Source organism: Heptranchias perlo, chromosome 8 (genome assembly GCF_035084215.1).
Source record: "Heptranchias perlo isolate sHepPer1 chromosome 8, sHepPer1.hap1, whole genome shotgun sequence".
NCBI lineage: Eukaryota > Metazoa > Chordata > Chondrichthyes > Hexanchiformes > Hexanchidae > Heptranchias > Heptranchias perlo.
This window is the reverse complement of record NC_090332.1, coordinates 83,439,446-83,465,909: the sequence shown is the minus strand read 5'-3', so window position 1 is coordinate 83,465,909 and position 26,464 is coordinate 83,439,446. Positions and strand designations below refer to the sequence as shown.

General features: G+C 42.5%; 1 protein-coding gene across 3 annotated transcripts in view; it reads right to left on the bottom strand.

Annotated features, from left to right (window-relative positions):
• Positions 1-26,464, bottom strand: part of plcb1 (phospholipase C beta 1) — a 646,154-nt gene that overhangs the window by 216,314 nt on the left and 403,376 nt on the right. For all 3 annotated transcript variants that reach the window (XM_067989433.1, XM_067989434.1, XM_067989436.1), the window contains exons 5-7: positions 19,455-19,534; positions 14,873-14,926; positions 12,681-12,756 (exon numbers count right to left, since the gene is read on the bottom strand). In XM_067989433.1, coding sequence (XP_067845534.1) covers positions 12,681-12,756; positions 14,873-14,926; positions 19,455-19,534 — 210 coding nt within the window. The remainder of the gene's footprint in view (positions 1-12,680; positions 12,757-14,872; positions 14,927-19,454; positions 19,535-26,464) is intronic.

The following is a 26,464-nucleotide window of genomic DNA, read 5'->3' as shown; positions in this document are numbered from 1 at the left end:
AAATGGAACACAAAAAGATTAGGAAATAAGTCAAAGAAACAATTCGGAAGACAAAGAGAAAATACGAAATTAAATTATCAAGGAATATAAAAAGAAATAGTAAAGTATTCTACAGACACATAAATTACATAAGAAAAATCAGGCTAGGGATAGGGCCACTAAGGGATACGCACAAAATGATAGTGAAAGGGCAGAAATCTTAAATAATTACTTTGCCTCAGTATTTACCAGGGAGACTAACATGGCGGGCAAGACATTAGAAGAAGAGATCAAAAAAGATATAAAGACATTAAGATAGAAAGGGGGGAGATAATTAATAAACTAATCAAACTTAGAGCCTTTATGCTCCACACAAGTCTCCTCTCAACTCTCTTCATCTCACCCTATCAGCATACCCTTCTATTCCTTTCTCCATCATGTGTTTATCAAGCTTCCCCTTAAATGCATCTATGCTATTCACCTCAACTACTCCTTGTGGTAGTGAGTTCCACATTCTAACCACTCTCTAGGTAAAGAAGTTCCTCCTGAATTCCCTATTGGATTTATTGGTGACTATCTTATGGCTTGATCTTATGATCTTATTGAAAGGCAGAACAGGCTCGAGGGACTGTATGCTCCTATTTTTTTATGTTCTTATATTTATGGCCCCTACTTTTGGTCTCCCCACAAGTGGAAACATCTTCGCTATGTCTAACCCCAACTAACATTACACAGCTATACCCCCAATACCAGTTGTCATAAATTGCTACATATTTTTCATAAAAAGTCATCTACACTCAGGAGAATATTTTTTCTGACTTGATAGGATCTCATTCTGAATTAACAGAATTAGTTTAGTGCTTTTGAAAGGAACAAACTGTCCTCAACATTTTGAAATTTATATCCTGTCACAGCTAGCAATTTTGTGTGTCTGAACTTTTTGTTATAACAAGTTTGTTAATGGATGTGTCTTCTTGTTGTTTCGTGTTGATAATATCTGCTGGATGTGCGTGAAAGCAGCCAGATGATAGATTCTGAACTATCTGCATTTATCTTATCATTAGCATTCCATAGTCTTCAGAATACCGTGTCTTAATATTATAAAAGACAATATTATCAATAAATATTTATTCATGATTCGTGGGCAGCCATGACTTCAAAGAAATTAAGGCTATAAGATATGAGAATTGGTATTCCCTATTTTTGGCATAGCAGTCATATTTTCATATACTTCTGTGATTAACCCTTATCCTCCATGATTGCCCTTCCACTCAATTTAAGAATGGCTGGCATTTCAGCTGTCATAAGCAAGTGAGTCATTCCTAGTACAGAAACATATGACTGACGGGAATCTATGAATGACTCATACACAAAAACTGATTAAGTTGCAGCTTAGTCGTAAATTTATTCAAAAACCTTGCACAATTCTATTGTTATTTTTGGCCTCTGCTTTTGTTTTGATATCAGATCCAACTGCACAATAATCACTGGAAACAGTATGCGGGTCAGGAACAATTCTGGCGAACTGCAAAACACTAAATCTCATGTGGTATCTGCCCTTGTACCCTGCTTCAAATGTTTTAAAAAGCCTTTAATCACCTCAATGAAATTCTTTCACTCCTCTTTTCCCTCTTCCTGATGTGTAAGTTTTTCCCCATGAATATCAAAATTCTCAATGATTATCGGACTTTCTTTTTTTCCCCCAAACAATGCTCACTTGGAGACAGCAGTTGTCAATTATTACTTGTCACTACAAATTACTACTCAAATTACTTCTGCCATCTTCACGTCTGCTGTTGAATAATTTCTTTTGATCTCTGTTATATCATTCTTTACTAGTAATGCCTTTCCTCCACCAAACTTAACAGATCCATATTTGTGAAACACCCTCTTAATTTTATCTGATGTCCACTTTCTATTCACAGCCATGTTTCTATGTTAACAATTTCAATATTTTCTTTGGGTTCATTGGTCACCAATTACTCCATGGAAGCGCTTGGCTAACTTAGGCCAAATTAATTACTAACTTTTTGTTGAGAGCTACAATATCAAGCAGTAACTTGCTTGAAGGGCATTCTCTGGAAAGCTCCAACACGCTGTACAATGGAATGTTAGGACCAGCTCAGCTCCTGTGATGAGCTTTTCATTGTAACTGTGCCGCAGTAGGGAGTGGCTGAGTGAACATGTGCTCTGCTGGCATGGCTCTCCATCCTAATAGAAGTAATGCATTTTGGAAGGAAGAACGAGGAGCGGCAATATAAACTAGAATCGTAGCATGGTTACAGCACAGAAGGAGGCCATTCCCCAGCTCTTTCTCCGTAGCCCTGAAATTTTTTCCCTTCAAGTATTTATCCAATTCCTTTTTGAAAGCCATGAATGAATCTGCTTCCACCACCCTTTCAGGCAGCGCATTCCAGGCTGTAGTGCTGAAGATTTGTGCTCCAGAACTAGAAGAGAACGTATGAACAACATGGAACAAGCCAACTATATCATACAGTCATTGAAAGACACAAAGACTACGGTGGATGCAATGAAAACTGGTGTCAAGGAAATGAAGAAAGCTTACAAACAAATCAAGATTGATCAGCTTGAGAACAGCGCCTCTAGCGTAGCTGTACTGGAAGAGCTACAACACTGGCATCCACCTAAAAATGTGGAAAATTGCCCTGGCATGTCCTATCCACAAAAAGCAGGACAAATCCAATCCGGCCAATTACCGCCTCATCAGTCTACTCTCGATCATCAGCAAAGTGATGGAACGTGTCGTCGACAATGCTATCAAGCGGCACTTACCATTAACCTGCTCACCGATGCTCAGTTTGGGTTCCGCCAGGACCACTCGGCTCCAGACCTCATTACAGCCTTGGTCCAAACATGGACAAAAGAGCTGAATTCCAGAGGTGAGGTGAGAGTGACTGCCCTTGACATTAAGACAGCATTTGACCTAGTGTGGCACCAAGGAGCCCTAGTAAAATTGAAGTCAATGGGAATCAGGGGGAAAACTCTCCAGTGGCTGGAGTTATACCTAGCACAAAGGAGGATGGTATTGGTTGTTGGAGGCCAAATGGGAGGCCTGCGTTGCCGATAGCGGCCTTGGGTAAGTGCCGAGGCAAGAACAGTGGGAGGGTGTGACGATCGTGGCTGGCAGTGGCCCTCAGGTGAGCTGTGGAGCTGGGAGGAACACTCCTGCTCCCCCTGTATCTACATCAACATTTTTTGTTTTGTTTCCTTACTCTTCTGGTGGCGGCCGCTTGTTAGGCCACATCTACAGGAGCAAAACTTAAGCGGAGTAGGCTCAGCGTTTGTGCCGCTCAGGGCAGCCCAGTTTCCCAGAGGGGCGTCCTAAAACAGGTGTAAGGGACTCTCAATAGCACATGCAACAAGCCTAATGCCTGTTTTAGGCAACTGCCACAGAAAAATGGCCTGACCCAACATTGGGTCGATGTCTTTCAGGCATCCTTGGGGCACAGGACATTGGTCCCTGAAATGCATGTAAAACGACTGCAACAAGGTCCAATGTCTAGGCCACAGAATCTCATTTTATGCGAGTAAATTCATATCCTAAGATGTGGAAAACACACACATGTATTCTTGCCATAAGCAATGCTGTATTGTTTCGCAAACTACAAATGAGGGAAGCCACTTGGTTCATCAATGCCATCCTTCCATAGAAACCTCGGGTCACAGCATCTCACTGCCTTCTGAAGGCTTTCAGAGGTTTTGCCTCCACGATCCAATCTGGAAGACCATTCCAGACATGAATCACACTTTGTTCCAGGCAGTGATTTGGTGAACGTATTTCACTGTATATAGGGTGCAATACATCCAGGTTAAAATGCATGTTGTTTTGATTAAGTCACAAGAATAGGTGCGAGAGGCTGCCGAAGAAGCCTTGGTGAGTTGCTGCAGTGCATCCTGTAGATAGAACGTACAGCAGCTGCGGTACAGCGGTCGTGGAGGGGCCAGATGTTTAGGCTGGTGGATGAGATGGTATCGAGCTTCTTGAGCATTGCTGCAGCAAGCAAGTGGAGAGTATTCCATCACTCTCGGGTACTATGGTACGATAGTGTGGTGGTTATGTTACTGGACTAGTAATTCAGAGGCTTGGATTAATAATCCAGAGAATTTGAATTCAGTTTAAAAAAAATAAATCTGGAAACAAAAATGCTGGTATTAGTTTAAAAAAAAGTGACCATGAAGCTATTGGATTATCATAAAAACCAATTGGTTCACCAATGTCCTTTAGGGAAGGAAACCTGCCTTCCTTACCCAATCAGGTCCATGTATAACTCTAGTCTCACACCAATGTGGTTAACTTTCAACTGCCCCCTGAAGTGGCCTAGCAAGCCACTCAGTTGTATGAATCTGCTAGAAAGAATTTATATGCATTGATTTTAAGGAAACAAAATTCACTTCAAACTGTTCTGTTGTTTATAATGAGGGTAATTTTTATTGATGTGTATACTTTCCTACTGCACATTTGCAGTGCATCTTCAAACAGCAAATTATTGTTAACCTTATCTCACCTTTGTAAACACTGATCTGATAATTGGTCACCAAAATGGATCACTCAAACACTTCACTTTTCGTTCAGAGTAGGGTCTATTCACAGTAAGTGGCATAATTCTACGCTCTTTAAAGTTACAGATCCCGTAAGAACGCGCATTTAAAATACACGTCCTCGTCTATTTAAAGCTGTATGAAAGGGTGCATATTTAAGCATCTATTTCTGAACTCTTATTTCTTTTTTTGAGATGTGGTGTAAAGGTTTTGTAAACAAAGAGTCCTCTGTCAATTAAAGTGACATGAGCAGTGCATTAACTTTTCGGTGTTACAGTCCTTCAACTGCTGTTTTCGTAAGAGAAAAATGTAATTGAAACACGGGAGCATGGGAACATTGAAACACTGAAGCACGAGTAACCAGATAAAACCAGACAGATGCAAAGCCAGGAACACAAAGTGAATCCTCAAATCAGAGTCCAGAGTCCAATTTTTGGAAAAGGGAAGAGTTTGATTAAAATAAGCTAAATGCGAGGTTTTCCTGGTTCAGATTGGATTGGGAAGGTTTTTGTTTTCTTAAAGCCTCTTAAAGCCTTGGTGCCTCAAGGTAAAAAACCTAAGTCGATAGGAACATAAGAATTGCTGGACGGAAAAGGACCAATGTCCATCGAGTTGGCCTTCTGCCATCCTGGTAGTCACGTGATACAACGATAATGGAGTTGATGACTAATGATAACAATCAACAAACAATTAGTCGACCTCTGCCCTCTCAGGCTGACGTAAAAGATCCCATGGCACTATTTCGAAGAAGAGCAGGGGAGTTATCCCCGGTGTCCTGACCAATATTTATCCCTCCACCAACTGTAAAGCACATTCGGATGTCCTGAGATAGTGAAAGGCAATATATAAATGCAAGCCTTTATTTCTTACATGACGTGAGGAAAACCCCAGTGGTGAAGAGTTTTGGGAACCATAGGTCCAAAGTCAGCTGTTCCTTCCAAGTATGCTACATTTACCACATGTTATGTCTTAAATTACTCATAATACTGTCTCCCAAAATGTTCTTTTCTGAAAGAAATCTATCCAATTTGCATTTGAATGAATCAATACTAACTGCTTTCATTATCCCTCGAGGGAGCCGGTTCCATAGATTGATCATATAGTGCAAGACATCAGCAACACGGAGAATATAAAAGATCAGATAAGGTAAATTATGATGTGTTGATTAGCTGACCCCAAGGACTAAAAGTCTAAAGATTGAAGGACATTACTAATTATAGCTTTGAGTACCAATTATCTTATATTGGTAGAAATTCCTATTCAATTATGTGACGGTGTCAGACAGTATTGTTAACCCACATTTCGCCAATATATTGCTGTAAGTGGAGGTAATGAGGACATTTCCGAACTATTAAAACAGCCTAGAAAAAGCATACTTGCCTGCTAACAGCTGAGAAAAACTGTTCAGTAACTATCCATATACATAAACAGAACTGACTACACTAAAGTATTCATGTTGCTGGCTCACTTCCATCTTCAGCTAGTGAAGTATTTTACATTACAATCTACCAAATCCAGGAATATATGTGCCATTGTGCAGTGGTTACTTCTTTCTGCAGAGTTACAGCTGAAGCAGTGCACCCTGTTCCTTCAACAGGTGGAACCAGTGATGGAGCGAGGTTTGGACAACTGTGGTGGGGGGCAAACTCAAGATTTTTCTGACTACGCAGGAAAGAAACTGAGCTGGGAACCAGGGTATGCTGAGTTGCCTAGTCCAAAGGCCGAGTCGGGAACTGCACAGTCTTGCAGGCCGAACCTGGAGGTTGAAGACGGGTGACAGAGGCTTCTGGGAGTGAAATGGAGGTGATCTACCAAAGCAATGTTGGCCAACCTCAGAATGATTGGTGGGAGGAGGGGGGGTGGGGGGGGGGGGAGGTGGGAGGGGAGGGCATGACTTCTCCTGAGCCCATCACTGGGTGGCATTGTGCTGGTACTAGCACTCAGCAAATAGGATATCATGGAACTCTTAGGCTGGGAGCTGTACACAACATGGACAAACACTGAAGTTTATAGAAACAACAGCGTTTCTGGTTTGTGCAATAATAATTGTATATATGCTCAGTGGCAATGATGTTCACCATCATCAGGCTCAAAGCAGTGTTTGTGCTCTACCACAAAACACAACGTTTACCATCGTGTTAGTATTATTTTGCTGAAAGACCACAGGTAGCAAAGATGGAAACCCAGTCGTGTGGGACCATCATGCTCACCTCAGCAGTCTGAAGCAGACACCAGTCCAGACACATACAATTCAGAGAGTGTTAGTGAGGTTGACGTGGCAGCACAGCTAAGGTGATGCGCAAAGAAAGATTGGCTTTTGCTGTGTGAAGGTACAGCATGGCCACAGGCCCCACTGAGCCATTTTTTTGATTTTGTGGAGGCATTGATGAATTGGCTTGAACTGGTGAGCAAGTCACTTCTTCATTGCGCAAGACATTGCAAATTGGTCTGGGTAGAAGTGAAGATTGTACCAGCCAGTTGTGCACAGTCATGTCCTATGAGACGAGATTGAATAGAATGGGCCTATATTCTGTGGAGTTTAGAAGAATGAGAGGTGATCTCATTGAAACGTATAAAATTCTGAGAGGACTTGACAGGGTAGATGCTGAGAGGCTGTTTCCCCTGGCTGAAGAGTCTTGAACTAGGGGTCATAGTCTCAAGATAAGAGATCGGCCATTTAAGACCGAGATGAGGAAAAATTTCTTCACTCAGAGAGTTGTGAAACTTTGAATTCTCTGCCCCAGAGGGCTGTGGATGCTCAGTCATTGAATATATTCAAGATTGAGATTGATAGATTTTTGGACACTCAGGGAATCAAGGGATATGGGGATCAGGCGGGAAAGTGGAGTTGAGGTCAAAGATCAGCCATGATCTTATTGAATGGCGGAGCAGGTTCGAGGGGCCGTATGGCCTAGTCTGGCTTCTATTTCTTTTGTTCTCAAGGATGCTCTGCTCTGTAGATTACCATTGAACAGTATTCAGCATCAGCAGCATTTGCAGGGGAGCCCTCAGGTATGCCAGACACAATCAGAGTTGGAGCATCTTTCAGCAACGTACCCACAATGTGATGCAGGCTAGTTTTCAACATGCTTGGAAACACACTGGACAAAGCCAAGTTAGAGGGATTCAGAAAACTCGCAGCAGAGCCACGCTTTCTGAACATCGAGATTCTCAACCTCCAGTCGCAGCATGCATGCAGAATCACAGGAACCGGCAGCTGCCTCTCGAGTCAAAGCATGTCCTTGGCCAGCAACAGTCTGCGAGCAAGTGATAGACGAAGAATTCCAAAGCATGAAGCCCGATACACCTGCAGGAGAACAGGCTACTTCCAACACACATACAGGACCATATTTGTCTGCAACAAGTACAGAAGAACTGCCAGTGGAATCAGAAAAGATCCTAAGGCTCGTCTCAGGAATTCTTCAAAGCAATACAAGAGAACAGATACAGTACATTAGCACATAATGCCCAAGGAGAGAACGCCACAGCATATTGCACACATGCACCCTTACATTAAAAAAAGCAAATATTCTTCACTAAAAATTGCAATTGTATTTCTCAATGTAAAAAAGGCGCATATAGTCTTGTGTCAAAAATACACAATTGGACAATTTTAGGTAAAATATATTTACACAGTTCTGCATTTGTAATTCTCTACCCCAGAGGGCTGTGCATACTCAGTCGTTGAGTATATTCAAGGCTGAGATCGATAGATTTTTGGATTCTAAGGGAATCAAGGGATATGGGGATCGGGCGGGAAAGTGGAGTTGAGGATGATGACCAGCCATGATCTTATTGAATGGCGGAGCAGGCTCGAGGGGCCGAATGGCGTACTCCTGCTCCTATTTCTCATGTTCTTATTCTGCTCTTCTGTTTGCAGAAGAGGCTGTATGCAAGCTTCAAAAAAACATCATTGATTAGTACTTATTGCATCTATATCCTAGGGCACTGGCTAGTGTTCTGCAAGAGTTCATGTTTCCCTCTCTTCCTCTATCTGGGACTGACCCTTCTGCAGCTGCTCATTGGCAAACATGCATATTGCCTCTTTTAAGTGGGAATATTATACAGCATTCAACATACTAAAATTCTGCCAATTTTGCTGCAACACACACCAGAATGGACCAAATGTTGGAAAGGTTATATATTGAGACATTATACTTCTGTCTCATGAAAATGTGTCATTCAAGGCCCTGACTATTGAATCCCCTATAACAACTGCATTTCTACACTTTCCTGTGCCCCCTCTGTAGTCGAGTATCCCACGGTGCTGTGGATTTGCTTCTGACTGCACTTCCCCGAGGTGACATCACCCTCACTAGTATTCAACATTGAATACCAGTTTGTGAGTGCCACTCTCCTGCACTGACTGCCTGTTCCTCCTTGTGTGCATGGTGGTCACCTATACCCTCTCCTCCTGAACTCCCCGTAGCTGCGGGGTTACCAGCTCCTAAAACACTCAGCTTTCCGTATGCACTGTAGTGACACCAGCCGTCCCTCAATTCAGAAACTCTGAGCTCGAGCTCGAGCAGTTGACGACACTACCTGTACATGTGGTTCTCCAGGACACACTAAGTGTTCTGGAGTTCTCACATGGCACAGGATGTGCATGCAACGGGCCCCAGTTCACCTGCCATGTTAGTTAACAGTTATTTAAAACTGTTTGTTTAGCTTTAAGGTTATTTTACTGTTTGGCTAACACTAAAACACAAAGTCTAGCCACTTAAAAAAAACGACTAAAGACTACTAAAAACACTAACCGATCAACTAAAAACTTACACTAACCACCAAAAACACTAACCAATAAACCAAATACTTATCTGTAACTTACCCCTGCCACTCCTGCTTGTGTTGTGATGTCACTGTGATTTTCCTGTCTGTTTCAGAGTCACCGCTCACCCCACTTTATGGTCTCTCTCAGATCCCCCTCTCACCACTTTACGGTCTCTCTCAGGTCCCGCTCTCACCCCACTTTACGGTCCCTCTCAGGTCCTCCTCTCACCACTTTACGGTCTCTCTCAGGTCCCGCTCTCACCCCACTTTACGGTCTCTCTCAGGTCCCCCTCTTGCCCCACTTTATGTTCTCTCTCAGGTCCCCCTCTCACCACTTTATGATCTCTCTCAGGTCCCGTTCTCGCCCCACTTTATGTTCTCTCTCAGGTCCCACTCTCGCCCCACTTTATGATCTCTCTCAGGTCCCGTTCTCGCCCCACTTTATGATCTCTCTCAGGTCCCACTCTCGCCCCACTTTATGTTCTCTCTCAGGTCCCGCTCTCGTCCCACTTTATGGTCTCCCAGGTCCCACTCTCGCCCCACTTTATGGTCTCATCAAGAAACGACTGAGTGTACTGGACACACCAAAGGTTACAGGGCCCGACAATAACCCAGCTGAAGACCTGTGCTCCAGAACTAGCCAAACCTCTAGCCAAGCTGTTCCAGTACAGCTACAACACTGGCATCTACCCGACAATGTGGAAAATTATTCAGGTATGCCCTGTCCACAAAAATCATGACAAATCCAACCTGATCAATGACTCCCAATCATCAGCAAAGTGATGCAAGGAGTCCTCAACAGTGCTATCAAGCGGCACTTACACACCAATAACCTGCTCACAGATGCTCAGTTTAGGTTCTGCCAGGACACTCGCCTCCAGACCTCATTACAACCTTGGTCCAAACATGGACAAAAGAGCTGAATTCCAGAGATGAGGTGAGAGTGACTGCCCTTGACATCAAGGCAGCATTTGACTGAGTGTGGCACCAAGGAGCCCTAGTAAAACTGAAGTCAATGGGGGTCAGGAGGAAAACTCTCCAGTGGCTGGAGTCATACCTAGAACCTGGTTTTGGTCGTTAGAGGCCAATCATCTCAGCCCCAGGACATCACTGCAAGAGTTCCTCAGGGCAGCATCTTAGGCCCAACTATCTTCAGCTGCTTCATCAATGACCTTCCCTACATCAGAAGGTCAGAAACGGGGCTGTTCACTGATGGTTGCACAGTGTTCAGGTCCATTCACACTTCCTCAGATAATGAAGCAGTCCAGGCCCGCATATAGGAAGACCTGGACAACGTCCAGGCTTGGGCTGATAAGTGGCAAGTAACATTCACACCATCTCCAATATGACAGAGCCTAACTATCTCCCCTTGATATTCGGTGGCATTACCATCGTCGAGTGTCCCACCAACAACATCCTGGGGGACACCATTAACCAGCAACTCAACTGGACAATCACATAAATGCTGTGGTTATTAAAGCAGGACAGTGGCTGGGTATTCTGCGATGAGTGGCTCACCTTCAGACTCCCCAAAGCCTCTCCACCACCTACAAAGCACAAGTTAGGGGTGTGATGGAATACCTGTCACTTTCCTGGATGGGTACAGCTGCAACAACACTCAAGAAGCTCGTCACCATCCAAGACAAAGCAGTCCATTTGATTGGCACCTCATTCACCAGCCTAAACATCCACCCTCTCCACCACTAGCATACCTGACTGCTGCATGTACTATTTTTCGGATGTATTGCAGCAACTCTCCAAGACTTCTATGGCAGAACCCTCAAATCCGAGACCCCCACCACCTAGAAGGACGAGGGCAGCAGGTGCATGAGAACACCATCACCTCCAAATTCCCCTCCAAGACACACATCATCCTGACTTGGATATATATCGCCAATCCTTCATCGTCGCTGGGTCAAAATCCTGGAACCCCCAACCCAACAGCAAAGTTGGAGCACCTTCACCACATGGACTGCAGCGGTTCAAGAAGGTCCACCCCCTGCTCAGGGCAACAAGGGATGGGCAGTAAATGCCGGTATTGCTGGTGACCCCACATCCCAAGAATGAATGCTTTTTTACAAAGTCATTAAATCCTACTACCCATGACCTTGAACCTCCCAGGTAGTTGTCTCCTGCTATTGTTGTTGCTGCTCCTCCTCTGCCTCCAAAAAGTCTGGCCTGGAGATAATTGATCCAACACACATACTGCAAAGTTCACTAAAAGTCTCCCCTTTACTAGTTCCATAAGGCTTCTCTCCGCTTTGCTCACCTCTTGAACGCTGCCTGTTTCCCCTGTGCATTGACAGGTGCTGCAAATGGCATAAATGAATGTGATTGAAATTTATACAATTCTCATTAATTCTCTTTGAATCAAGCAGTGAACAAGCAACCCAAAAGTTTATACCAGGTGAGTGTGTGTGTGTGTGTGTGTGTGTGTGTGTGTGTGTTAGTGTTACTGTGTATTACACCTGTTCACTCCTCGGAGAAATGTTACAAGCATGGGCAAAAGTTAGTGCCCACTTTATTAATTCTAACATAATGACTACCCCTTCATGCACAATTAGTGGGTGTGTGAGGTTTGACATTCAGCAAGTTAAACTCAATGATGCTTCAGTAAATTTCATGACTGCAACAGTGCCCATTAAATCAGCTCTCTCAAGCGCATTGGGCTAAATAATTCTTGCAAACCACTTCTCTCAATGCACAACAAAAATATGTTTAAAAAAAATAGAATTGTACAAAAAAAAAATAATAATGTTCCCTTGAATTGTCTAACTTTAAAAATTGTAATCATGAGATTCCCTCTTATTGCAAACTCTGAGTAACTGTACAAATCTCCTGATTGTATATTTAAGGGAAATATGTGCACCACCTGGAAAGTTCTTAAAGTAATAATTGCTAAGGTATTTATACTTTCGTAGAGTAATTTAGTGTGTCATGTTGATGAAGATGCAAAGAAGTGGAAATTTTTTTTTGATTAAGAAATAATCAATTTAGATCAAGGGTATTATGCAGCAGATTTCTTGATATAAGTGGAATTCACTTTTAATGATTACTACAAATTGTTTCACGAAATATTTAATGATTTATAATGACAGTTTAGTGAGATAATTTTTCTGTAGCTCTAGAGACAGAGAGGAAAATATATCCTGCAGTGATGGTTTGTTGTTGCAGACAAGATTTCAAGATAAAAAAAAGTTTCCACAGAAAACAGGCAACAGATGTTGCACGAAAAACTCTTAAGAAAAAGATAACCAAGGTTTGATTCAATCCCATACAGTGGCTATTTAGGGCAAATTGGTCTACTCTTGCCTTTTACTCATGAATGTTAATTGCGGTAACAGAATGACATTGACGGCTATAGTGCTCACCCTGCCAGAAGGGAGACCACAGGAATCTAACGCAGTTTCTACTCGTTTCCGGTCAGCAGAAAACATCCGGAAAATGCTGCACAAAAGAAAAAAGAAAAAGACAAGGTTGGTGATGTTTGAATTTAAACGTGTTTATAATGCATTTTATAGCATTAAAAAACAGAGGACAAGAAAATGCCCTTTGACCCAACCAGTCCACAGCCCATACATAACCTACTGTTTCATTGAATCTACCCCACCAATTTAATCTGCTGAGGGGAAGCTCTACACAAATATTTCATGATCACCAAAGGTTAGAAAGCAAAACTTTAGCCTGTTCATCCATTCTTGCCATTCAACTCTGGTCTGCTACCCGGCTCTGACAACACTGACTGGATATCTTAGAATCATAGAATCATAGAAGTTACAACATGGAAACAGGCCCTTCGGCCCAACATGTCCATGTCGCCCAGTTTATACCACTAAGCTAGTCCCAATTGCCTGCACTTGGCCCATATCCCTCTATACCCATCTTACCCATGTAAAAAGACAAAATTGTACCCGCCTCTACTACTGCCTCTGGCAGCTCGTTCCAGACACTCACCACCCTTTGAGTGAAAAAATTGCCCCTCTGGACCCTGACAGTTGTTTGTGTGCAGTTGCACAGATACTGAATTTCAAAAGAGGAATGCAAAAATGAGATTATCTTGAAAGTTTTAAAATATAATATTTGAAGCATAGATGTGCACTAGTCACAGAGCATAAGTGCAATGGCTGAGACTCATACCCGTAATTCCCTGTGCAGTAAGTTTTCATCCAAAACTCTGCTGCCCATATCCTAACTCACACCAAGTCCCGTTCACCCATCACCCCTGTGCTCACTGACCTACATTGGCTCCCTGTCCAGGAATGCCTCGATTTTAAAATTCTCATCCTTGTTTTCAATTCCTTCCATGACCTCGCCCCTCCCTATCTCTGTAACCTCCTCCAGCCCTACAAACCTCCGAGATCTCTGCGCTCCTCCAATTCTGGCCTCTTGCACATCCCCAATTTTAATCGCTCTACTATTGGCGGTTGTGCCTTTGGCTACCTTGGCCCAAAGCTCTGGAATTCCCTTCCTAAACCTCTCTACCTCTCTCTCCTCCTTTAAGACGCTCCTTAAAACCTACCTCTTTGACCAATCTTTTGGTCACCTGTCCTAATGTCTCCTTATGTGGCTCGGTGTCAAATTTTGTTTCATAATTGCTCCTGCGCCTTGGGATATTTTACTATGTTAAAGGTGCTATATAAATGCAAATTGTTGTTGTTGCTTTTGGTCTCAGTTGTCCAGTCTAAACAAAGTGTCAAATAGCAACTGACCACTTCCCAGGGAGGGGGGGCAGCAAAATGAGAAAGAAGAGCAACCACATTATACTCTGGCTACAAAGCGGCATTGGGAGAGAGGCCAATGAATAGGTTGCCAGCCTATGCTTTAACCCAGAGTATGATGTGCAAAACTTAGAACAAAAGGAGCGGGAATTTTCTTTTCTAAGTAACATCAAAATCGAAACAAAATAATATCTGGAGGACATCTAAAATTCAACCAGAAAATACGTTATTTTGTTTGGATTTATGAGTAACTTGTATCCTGGAACTCTACCACCTATTTAATGCTTTACAAATTTACTGAATGCAATACTGGCTCCCCTCCAAATTTCTCCCCTCCTCTCTTGAAGGTGCTGAATTTCACCAGGGTATTGTACAATAGGCAAAGGCCGCTCTCCAGAACCTTGCCCGAGTGATGACTTGTCACGGAAGAGCCGAGACGGTGAATGCCGGCCGGTTATTCAACCAAACAGATAGCTCAAAGAAACCTGATCCTGTCTTTGTCCGAGATCCACACTAGTATTTTCCAACAGGAATCACTGAATAATGATTAGAAGCAGGAACACCAGCTGATTTCTGCCCCCCCCTCCCCCCGACCTTGCCTGAGATTCTGACGCCAATTGTAATGCCCACATCATTGTCCCAATTGAGATAGTCTAACTCAGCACAAACCAGCAATTTAACCTGGGATCTTACTGGTCCCTCTGGCGCTGATTCACACTGGGTAGCGTAATTACCAACTGAGCCATGGAATATAATTCTTACAGGTCTTTGCTACAACAACATACACTATTCAGAGTATTATGAAATGGTCAGATCTGCCCACACGATAATGTGGGATCACATACTTTTTTACAGGGATCCGGGCATCCTGGTTTGTTTGAAGCTTGAGCTTGGTGTACCTATAAAACAGAAAAATGTTTGTTTGATAGAATTGCTTGTCAACTGTTCATTTTAAACTTTTCTTTGAAATGTATAAGAAAATCCAAATATAACCATGATACAATTGCAAAATGGAGTAAATAAATTTTGTACTTGCTACTTTTTCCATTTTTATATGTGTGGATATTAAAGTGTGATAAGATTTATATAAAGGGGTCCTGGGAGCATTTGTCTGTACAAACATAAACCACGCACTGAACTCATATATATATATATATATATATATATATATATATATATAAATATAAATAATAGAATGAATACATCACACACAGAAATGCAGACTCGGGCACTCAAATGCATACAGCATCTGTGGAACACACTGAAAACGTAACACACTATACACTGAAACACATGCACCACATACTCAGAATATAACTGTTATAGAACATCTTTTACCCCTTTGGTTCCTCTGATAAGTGAAATTCAACCTGACCTCTTTACAAAGATCATTATTTACAATAAGAGTCACACTGGCTCAGTCACTGCTGACTCACTCACTGTTTCCCAGCTCCCAGAGGAGCAGGTACTAACTACATATAAATATACTTATAGATAGATGGACAATTGCACAGCCTGTACACTAAATGGCTCTGTACTGAATCAATATCTAAACTAGTTGCTTCACCGAGCAATTCATCTTGCTTTGGAACATATCGAGGTATATATGCATTACCATGTGTGATAAGTAGAGGGGCACTGTACAACACTGTGAATTTTGACCTCAGTTGTGATACGATGAGCTGGCTTTACTCAAAAATAAGAATTTTTCTCATTAGGCTGGATTACTTTAGTGTTTATTATATTGTAACACACACATGCATCATGTACCGACATAGTACATACCCTATATGGTGTAATGTATACAACCTGCAAGGTTTTTTTAATATCTATTTTCAATGCATCATTATTCCCACTGTTGAGAAAGTATTGTTACATCTTTAGATAAATTAAAAGTGCCGCTAGGATTCAAAGACCCCTTTTAATATTGAAGAGCGTTTCTTAAGTTTGTTCTATTTATAGCTCAGAGAACTCATTAATATTCAAAGTGCCTCGCTATCATGTCAAAAGAATCAATTCCGCCACATGCAGCTTCATGAGATGCTGATTTAGATGTCCAGTATACATTGTACAGTACATGATATACAGTTCATGATACCTCTCAACAGTCCTGTTTAAACAGAGATGCCCCAACATTAAATAGCACCATTGAGAAAATCAACAGCGGCACATAAGAACCCCAAGCTGAGAGGAAATAAGCTGATTTCGCAGTTTTTTGATGAGGTAATAGAGAGGGTAGATGAGGGTAATGCAGTTGATGTGGTGTATATGGACTTTCAAAAGTTTGATAAAGAGCCACATAGTAAGCTTATCATCAAGATTGTGGCCCATGGAATAAAGGGGGCAGTAGCAACACGGATACAGAATTGGCTAAGTAACAGGAAGCAGAGAGTAGTGGTGAACGGTTGTTTTTTGGACTGGAGGGAGGTGTACAGTGGTGTTCCCCAGGGGTCAGTGCTGGCACCACTGCTTTTCTTGATATATTAATGACTTGGACTTGGGTGTACAGGGCACAATTTCCAAGTTTGCAGATGACACAAAACTTGGAAGTATAGTGAACAGTGAGGAGAACAGTGATAGACTTCAAGAGGATATAGACAGGCTGGTGGAATGGGCAGACACATGGCAGATGAAATTTAACGCAGAAAAGTGCGAAGTGATACATTTCGGTAGGAAGAATGAGGAGAGGCAATATAAACTAGAGAGCACAACTCTAAAAGGGGTACAGGTACAGAGAGATCTGGGTGTATATGTGCACAAATCGTTGAAGGTGGCAGGGCAGGTTGAGAAAGCAGTTAAAAAAGCATATGGGATCCTGGGCTTTATGTATAGAGTCATTGAGTACAAAAGCAAGGAAGTCATGACGAACCTTTATAAAACACTGGTTCGGCCACAACTGGAGTATTGTGTCCAGTTCTGGGCACCGCACCTGAGGAAGGATGTAAAGGCCTTAAAGAGGGTGCAGAAGAGATTTACTCGAATGATTCCAGGGATGATGGACTTTAGTTACGTGGATAGACTGGAGAAGCTGGGTTGTTCTCCTTGGACCAGAGACGGTTGCAAGGAGACTTGATAGAGGTATTCAAAATCATGAAGGGTCTTGACAGAGTAGATAGAGAGAAACTGTTCCCATTGGCAGAGGGTCAAGAACCAGAGGACATAGATTTAAGGTGATTGGCAAAAGAGCCAAAGGTGACATGAGGAAAAACTTTTTTACACAGTGAGTGGTTAGGATCTGGAATGCACTGCCTGAGGGGGTGGTGGAGGCAGATTCAATCACGGCCTTCAAAAGGGAACTGGATAAGTACTTGAAAGGAAACAATTTGCAGGGCTATGGGGATAGGGCGGAGGAGTGGAACTAACTGGATTGCTCTTGCATAGAGACGGTGCAGACTCGATGGGCCGAAAGGCCTCCTTCCGTGCTGTAACCGTTCTATGATTCTATGATTTCTAAAACTGGACTCTCACCCCAAGCACAATCTTGAATTCCACCAATTTAATACATCCCAGGCTGAGATGTGCTCAATATATTTTCATGATATGATCTATGCTTTTATAGGGTAACTGGATTGGACAGATGTGGGCAATTTAAGTTAATTTTTTTTGTGGGGGGGGGTTGTGGAATTCTGCACTTTCCCTAATTTATATTTGGATACACTTGAATGCAGCTGCCTTTTTTTAATGCTGCAGGCAAAAACACGTATCCAGTGAGGGGAATGTTCATTATGGCAGCTAGCTCTGCAGTGACAGTAATAAAAACAGGGTTCAGCTTTTTAAACTTGTTCTGAAATCATTTCCTAAGTGATTTAGTGCAGGGACAGTAGAAGGTATTGTGGTTACCCATCTGCCTGATCCCAGTGATTTAATGTGGTTTTATGATTGTTATGTGCCTCTCTTATTCCTGATAGTCGCAGGGGGGTCAGTTTTGCTCATAGTTGGGTGACCTGTTAATCCCTGCTAGTGCTCCCTTAACTTTTGGCCTTCAGACATTGAGATTCTGAACGTTGAACCCCCCAAGTTCTGAGCTATTTTACCGCTAATCTCTGATATTAAGCATCAGTGGTAGGACTCTCACCTTGGAGTCAGAAGGTTGTGGGTTCAAGCCCCACTCACATAATCTAAGCTGATGCTTCACTGCAGTATTGAGGGAGCGATGGACTGTCGGAGGTGCCATCTTTTGCATGAGATGTTAAACTGAGGTGGATGTAAAAGATTCCCATGGCACTAATTGAAGAAGAGCAGGGATTTCTCCTGGTATCCTGGCCAACTTTTATCCCTCAGCCAACACCAACAAAAAACTGTTTATCTGGTCGTTTATTTAATTTCTGTTTGTGGGACTTTGCTGTGCACAAATTGGCTGCCACATTTCCCTACATTACAACAGCAGCTACATTTCAAAAGTACTTCATTGACTGTAATGTGCTTTGGGATGTTCTGAAGTCATGAAAGGTGTTATATAAATGTAAGTTCTTTCTTTCTATATAACCATATAAGAACAGTTAGTGGGTTAGTATGAATCTATGGAGCGGCGAGCACTGTTGGTTCGCCACTCTGAGCAATGTTTCCAAAAGGAGGGGAAACAGAAGTCTGAACAACTTAAGCCTTGTTGGTGTTATCATTGGTACACGAACAACAGATTTAATGGTGGATTGTAAAAAGTTAAAGCTTTCTACCACCACCACCACTCTTCCCCAGGAAAAGCTCTGCCTGGCACAGCATTACCACCATAACCATTACCACATCTGGCATATATTTTTTTTGGTCCCTGATGCATATGGTCATTGGTTAGAATTGTCACATACAGTCTGTCAATTTTAAGTACTTCCATCAAATGCCCAAAATACTCGCGTGTACATATTTAATTTGGGTCATATTTCACTGATCATAAAGCCTAAAAATAGTAAAAGACAAGTAAGCTAGGTGGTCAAGTGACTTATTTAAATATGGTCTTGGATAAAATTCTAACATTCCATCAGAAGGATGCAGATTTGTGTCTGAGATGCTTATCGCTCCAGATTTCTTGATTCAGTTGGGAGCATTTCATGAGTTTGCGACTAAGCTATTGGGTGAAGTACATATTCGGAGTATGGCACAGCAGTTCGATAGATTGGGGTGGGTTTTGATTTTGTGCAACAGTGCAAGACGGGTGATAATGAATCGTCAGCTATGAAATCAATGGAAATAAAAAGGGAGAGAGATGTAGAACGGGCTGCTGGTTCGTCATCTCCCGTTTAACACTATCGCACGGAATCAAAATCTACCCCCATTGAACTTACATTGTGAGACAGATTAACCTAAACTCCATGGTATTGATTCTACTTGTGGGAATACAGATACGAAATCTTTAGGGTAGTGATGTTTTCTGTGTTTTAGAAAATGTTGAAACAAGCTAAATAAAAGCAACAAAAAAAAAATGATCAAACTTACACTTTGTCCAATAAAGTGTCTCTTGACCTGTTCTGTGCCAGTAGATTAGTTGCCAGACTGAATAGTGCATCAGTCCATTCCTGGAAAGACAAATAGGGAAATGTTACCTGGCCGAAGAAACAGAGGGGACTATTTTCCAAATGTTAGTAGTTTTTATACCAACTTCAGAAAGTAACAGAATTGATACTAACAAGCCTTTATGCCATCTGTACTGTCATGCAGACCAGGGTGTAATATCTTTCATAGATAATATATACTTTTTTGATATGGCATATAGAATGCCCTGTTAAAGAGCATTTATATATCACTGGATGCATCCAACAATATAAATGGGAGTGACATTACTGATTCAGTCACGACCAATTAACCTATTTGAATTAAATTGCATTTCTATCATTTTCACAATGTGCATTAGCGGAACATTGGCAATTGCAGTGTTATTACATCAAACTCAGAAGTATAGCTTTGTGTGACACAATACTGTGCAGGGGCAAACAAAATATAATCAGAACGAAAAAGAAATCAATAACGGGAAGATCAAATAAGAAAAGGAATGCTGCAAATGATAGGATCAACCTATTAAGGTTTATGTAGAAGGACGTTAGAAGCATTGGCAACAAGATAACTGAATTCAAGACTGTTACAACAATTGCGGAATACGATGCGATTGGGAGTTCAGAGACAGGGTTAACCCCCAGTGATGCAGATGAATACAACATAAAAGGAAGGACACAAAAGAAGGTGGATTAGATCGACAGGTTTGCAACACCTCAAGTGCTAAAGTGGAAAACAGGAACTGGTTAAATGGCTTAAACGAGACATGCAGGAGGCATAATGAGGGAACTTAAGGTCATTTATGAGACAGAGAATGTGTGAATAGCTGAGATGGTGTAGGGAGGAGGGGCGGGGGCATGGTAAGGTGGGTAGAAATGGAAGCACGAACACATAGGCTAAATGAAGCAGGAGAAGAAAAAGCAGGTCGGAACCAAGGCTGCAGACCCTCCACCAGCATAGTCCCCACCCCAGGCATCAAATCTTACCTCCCCACAAATGCCCCACATAAGGTGTTATCATTACTCATATTAATATGACTTTAACTATTTAACAATCTCCTGTTTCCCAACAAAGCAATTTACAGATCATTCTATTTCCTCTCGTGTATGTGTGCGTGTGTCAGTGTGTGTGTGTGTCAGTGCATGTGTGTGAGTGTGAGTGTGTGTATTAGTGCATGTCAGTGCATGTGTCAGTGTCACTGTGTGTGTGTGTTTGTATGTCAGTCTAATTGTGTGTGAGTGTGAGTGTGAGTGTCAGTGTGTGTGAGTGTGGGTGTATGTGTCAGTGCGTGTGTATCAGTGTCACTGTGTGTCAGTGTGTGAGTGTGTGTCAATGTCACTGTGTGTGTGTCTGCGAGTCAGTGTGTGTGCGAGTCTGTGTGTATGTCAGTCAATGTGTGTGTGTGTGTGTGTCTGCGAGTCAGTGTGAGTGCGAGTCTGTGTGTATGTCAGTCAATGTGTGTGTGTGTGTCTGCGAGTCAGTGTGAGTGCGAGTCTGTGTGTATGTCAGTGTGTGTGTGTGCATGTGTCAGTGTGTGCGTCTGTGCATGTGTGTGCGTGTGTCTGTGTGCGTGTGCGTGTGCATGTGCGTGTGTCTGTGTGTGTGTGTGAGTGCATGGCTTGTTTTTCCCTCTCCTTCCCTTTCTTCTGCATCTTTTTAACTGCTGTTGATCAGTAATATCGTCCAGTTCTGAAGAAGGCTCCACACCTGGAATGTTAATTTACCTGTTCGCTCCCAGATGCTGACTGACCTGCTGAGTGATTCCAGCATTTTTGTTTTTGATTCAAATACAATGGGGAAGGACATTGCCCCTCTCTGCGATTAATGTGCTTTCTAAAGTTTAAATAGCTCAAAGAGAAAGCTACAACAGATGTATAATCAGTAATTTCCCCCTCTCTCTCAGACAGCCACCCACACACACCCTCTCCAATTAAAACAAAAAAAAAGGCTCCATATTTAAAAAATTTTTTTACCTGAATAAAGTTTTTGAAACGTTGAAATCTGGATCTTTCCCTCTCTTGCTCCACCCCAGAAAGTCTGGCTGAGATTAAGAACTGTCACTGAGAGGAATCATGGCCATCAACGAAAGTTATATCAATCTTTAATTTTATTTTCCATCCAATTTTCTCCCCCCATCTCCTGAAGGCGCTGACTCCTGCAGACTATTTGACTGTGGAAGCATTACAGCTAGGCCCAATGCTATTATAAGAACATAAGAAATAGGAGCAGGAGTAGGCCAATCGGCCCTTCGAGCCTGCTCCGCCATTTAATAAGATCATGGCTGATCTGATCCGAACCTCAAATCTAAATTCATGTCCAATTTCCTGCCCGCTCCCCGTAACCCCTAATTCCCTTTACTTCTAGGAAACTGTCTGTTTCTGTTTTAAATTTATTTAATGATGTAGCTTCCACAGCTTCCTGGGGCAGCAAATTCCACAGACCTACCACCCTCTGAGTGAACAAGTTTCCCCTCATCTCAGTTTTGAAAGAGCAGCCCCTTATTCTAAGATTATGCCCCCTAGTTCTAGTTTCACCCATCCTTGGAAACATCCTCACCGCATCCACCCGATCAAGCCCCTTCACAATCTTATATGTTTCAATAAGATCGCCTCTCGTTCTTCTGAACTCCAATGAGTAGAGTCCCAATCTACTCAACCTCTCCTCATATGTCCGCCCCCTCATCCCCGGGATTAACCGAGTGAACCTTCTCTGTACTGCCTCGAGAGCAAGTATGTCTTTTCTTAAGTATGGACACCAAAACTGTCTGCAGTATTCCAGGTGCGGTCTCACCAGTACCTTATATAACTGCAGCAATACCTCCCTGTTTTTATATTCTATCCCCCTAGCAATAAACGCCAACATTCCGTTGGCCTTCTTGATCACCTGCTGCACCTGCATACTAACTTTTTGATTTTCCTGCACTAGGACCCCCAGATCCCTTTGTACTGCAGTACTTTCCAGTCTCTTGCCATCAAGATAATAACTTGCTCTCTGATTTTTCCTGCCAAAGTGCATAACCTCACATTTTCCAATATTGTATTGCATCTGCCAAATCTCCGCCCACTCACCCAGCCTGTCTATATCCCCTTGTAGGTTTTTTATGTCCTCCTCACTCTCTACTTTCCCTTCCATCTTTGTATCATCTGCAAACTTTGATATGTTACACTCGGTCCCCTCCTCCAAATTGTTAATATAGATTGTAAAGAGTTGGGGACCCAGCACCGACCCCTGCGGAACACCACTGGCAACTGGTTGCCAGTCCGAGAATGAACCATTTATCCCAACTCTCTGCTTCCTGTTAGATAACCAATCCTCCACCCATGCCAGAATATTACCCCCAATCCAGTGATTCTTTATCTTGAGCAATAATCTTTTATGTGGCACCTTGTCGAATGCCTTCTGGAAGTCTAAAATGCACTACGTCCACTGGTTCCCCTTTATTCACCCTGTACGTTATGTCCTCAAAGAACTCAAGCAAATTTGTCAGACATGACTTCCCCTTCGTAAAGCCATGCTGACTTTGTCCTATTAAATTATGTTTATCCAAATGTTCTGCTACTGTCTCCTTCATAATAGACTCCAAAATTTTACCCACCACAGATGTTAGGCTAACTAGTCTATAATTTCCAGCCTTCTGCCTACTACCCTTTTTAAATAAGGGTGTTACATTAGCAGTTTTCCAATCTGCCGGGACCTTTGCCGAGTCCAGAGAATTTTGGAAAATTATTACCAAAGCATCCACAATCCCCACTGCCACTTCCCTCAAGACCCTAGGATGTAAGCCATCAGGTCCAGGGGATTTGTCCGCCTTGAGTCCCATTAATTTACTGAGTACCAATTCCTTAGTGATTTTAATCGTATTTAGCTCCTCCCCCCCAGAGCCCCCTGTTTGTCCAGTGTTGGGGTATTCTTAGTGTCCTCTACCGTAAAGACTGAAACAAAATATTTGTTCAGCATTTTTGCCATCTCCATGTTTCCCACCATTAATTTCCCGGTCTCATCCTCTAAGGGAGCTAAGTTTGCCTTAGCCACCCTTTTTCTTTTTATATAACTATAGAATCTCTTGCTATCTGTTTTTATATTTTTTGCTAATTTATTTTCATAATCTATCTTCCCTTTCTTAATCAATCCGTTAGTTACTTTTTGCTGTCTTTTGAAGAATTCCCAATCTTCTATCCCCCCACTAAGTTTGGCTACCTTATATGTCCTTGTTTTTAGTCGGATACTATCCTTAATTTCTTTACTTAGCCACGGATGGCTGTCATTTCTTTTACACCCTTTTTTCCTCAGTGGAATATATATTTTTTGAAAGTTGTAAAATAACTCCTTGAATGAACACCACTGCTCATGTACCGTCTTACCCTTTAATCTATTTTCCCAGTCCACTTTGATCAATTCCGCTCTCATACCATCATAGTCTCCTTTATTCAAGCTCAGTACGCTTGTTTGAGAACCAACCTTCTCACCCTCTAATTGGATATGGAATGTAACCATGTTATGGTCACTCATTCCAAGGGGATCCTTAACTGGGACATTATTAATTAATCCTGGCTCATTACACAGGACCAGGTCCAAGGTTGCTTGCCCCCTTGTTGGTTCAGTTACATACTGCTCAAGAAATCCATCCCTAATACACTCAATAAACTCTTCCTCAAGGCTGCCCTGCCCAATTTGATTTGTCCAGTTAATATGATAGTTAAAATCCCCCATAATTATAGCTGTTCCCTTATTACATGCCCCGACTATTTCCTGATTAATACTTCTTCCAGCAGAGTTGCAACTATTAGGAGGCCTATATACTACGCCCACTAATCTTTTTTTTCCCCTTATTATTCCTTATCTCTACCCAAACTGTTTCATTATCCTGATCCTTTGTCCCAATATCATTTCTCTGTATTACAGTGATTCCTTCCTTTATTAACATAGCCACCCCACCTCCCCTTCCTTCCTGCCTGTCCTTCCTGATTGTTAAATATCCTGGCATATTTAATTCCCAGTAGTTGTCACCCTGCAGCCATGTTTCTGTAATGGCCACAAGATCATACCCATACGTAGTTATTTGTGCCGTTAACTCGTCCATTTTGTTACGAATGCTACGTGCATTCAGATAAAGAACTTTCAAATATGTTTTGTGACACTCAGTTCCTGCTTTTTCCTTTTCGTCCCGATGTTTGTCCTGGATCTCCTTCATCTCCTCGGCGTACTTGCTGAAGGTGCTGCCGAACTTGGACCAGGCTTTATAGGGGATGGTGATGGAGTTCCTGTAAGAGGGCTTCACCTCACTCACTCGCATGAACATAAAAAAAATCTTCATACTTCCCAGTGGGCATCACTGGACATGGAAATCAAGAGCAGGAACCCTGTGGGGGGGGGGGGGTGGGAGGGGGAAAGAGGAGCCATCGCGGGGTGTGGAGGGGGGGCGGATACCAGGAGGATCTGCTTTGGGTGACAGTATTAAGGCTGATTAGGTCTCCCCAACTGCTGCCCCAGCTCATATCAGCTCCCTCAATGCAGACCAGTTCAACCTTGGGAACCTACTGTTCTGTACGGCTCAGTTCCACACTGACAGTTCGTAGAGTCATAGAAAGGTTACAGCATAGAAGGAGGCCATTCGGCCCATCGAGTCCATGCCGGCTCTATGCAAGAGCAATCCAGCTAGTCCCACTCCCCCGCCCTTTCCCCGTAGCCCTGCAAACTTTTCCTTTCAAGTACTTATCCAGTTCCCTTTTGAAGACCATGATTGAATCTGCCTCCACCACTCCCCCGGGCAGTGCATTCCAGATCATAACCACTCGCTGTGTAAAAAAGTTTTTCCTCATGTCACCTTTGGTTCTTTTGCCAATCACCTTAAATCTATGTCCTCTGGTTCTTGACCCTTCCGCCAATGGGAACAGTTTCTCTCTATCTACTCTGTCCAGACCCTCATGATTTTGAATACCTCTATCAAATCTCCTCGCAACCATCTCTGTCTCCAGTCTATCCACATAACTAAAGACCCTCATCCCTGGAATCATTCTAGTAAATCTCTTCTGCACCCTCTCTAAGGCCTTCACATCCTTCCTAAAGTGCAGTGCCCAGTGTTTTATAAAGGTTCATCATGACTTCCATACTTACGTACTCTATGCCTCTATTTATAAAGCCCAGGATCCCTATGCTTTTTTAACTGCTTTCTCAACCTGCCCTGCCACCTTCAACGATTTGTGCATATAAACCCCCAGATCTCTCTGTTCCTGTACCCCCTTTAGAATTGTTCCATTTAGTTTATATTGCCTTTCCTCGTTCTTCCTACCAAAATGTATCACTTCGCATTTTCCTGTGTTAAATTTCATCTGCCACGTGTCCCCCCATGTTACCAGCCTGTCTATATCCTCTTCAATATATCACTATGCTCCTCACTGTTTACTGCCCTTCCGAGTTTTGTGTCATCTGCAAATTTGGAAATTGTGCCCTGTACACCCAAGTCCATGTCATTAATATATATCAAGGAAAGCAGTGGTCCCAGTACTGACCCCTGGTGAACACTCGTGTACACTTCCCTCTAGTCCGAAAAACAACCGGTCACCACTACTCTCTGTTTCTAGTTACTGGCCAATTCTGTATCCATGTTGCTACTGCACCCTTTATTCCATAGGCCACAATCTTGATGATAAGCCTACCATGCAACTCTTTATCAAATGCCTTTTGAAAGTCCATATACGCTGCATCAACTGCATTGCCCTCATCTACCCTCTCTGTTACCTCATCAAAAAACTCTATCAGGTTAGTTAAACACGATTTGCCTTTAACAAATCCGTGCTGGCTTTCCCTAATCAATCCACACTCGTCCAAGTGACTGTTAATTCTGTCCCGGATTATCGTTTCTAAAAGTTTCTCCACCACCGAGGCTAAACTGACTGGCCTATAGTTGCGGGGTTTATCCTTACACCCTTTCTTGAACAAGGGTGTAACATTTGCAA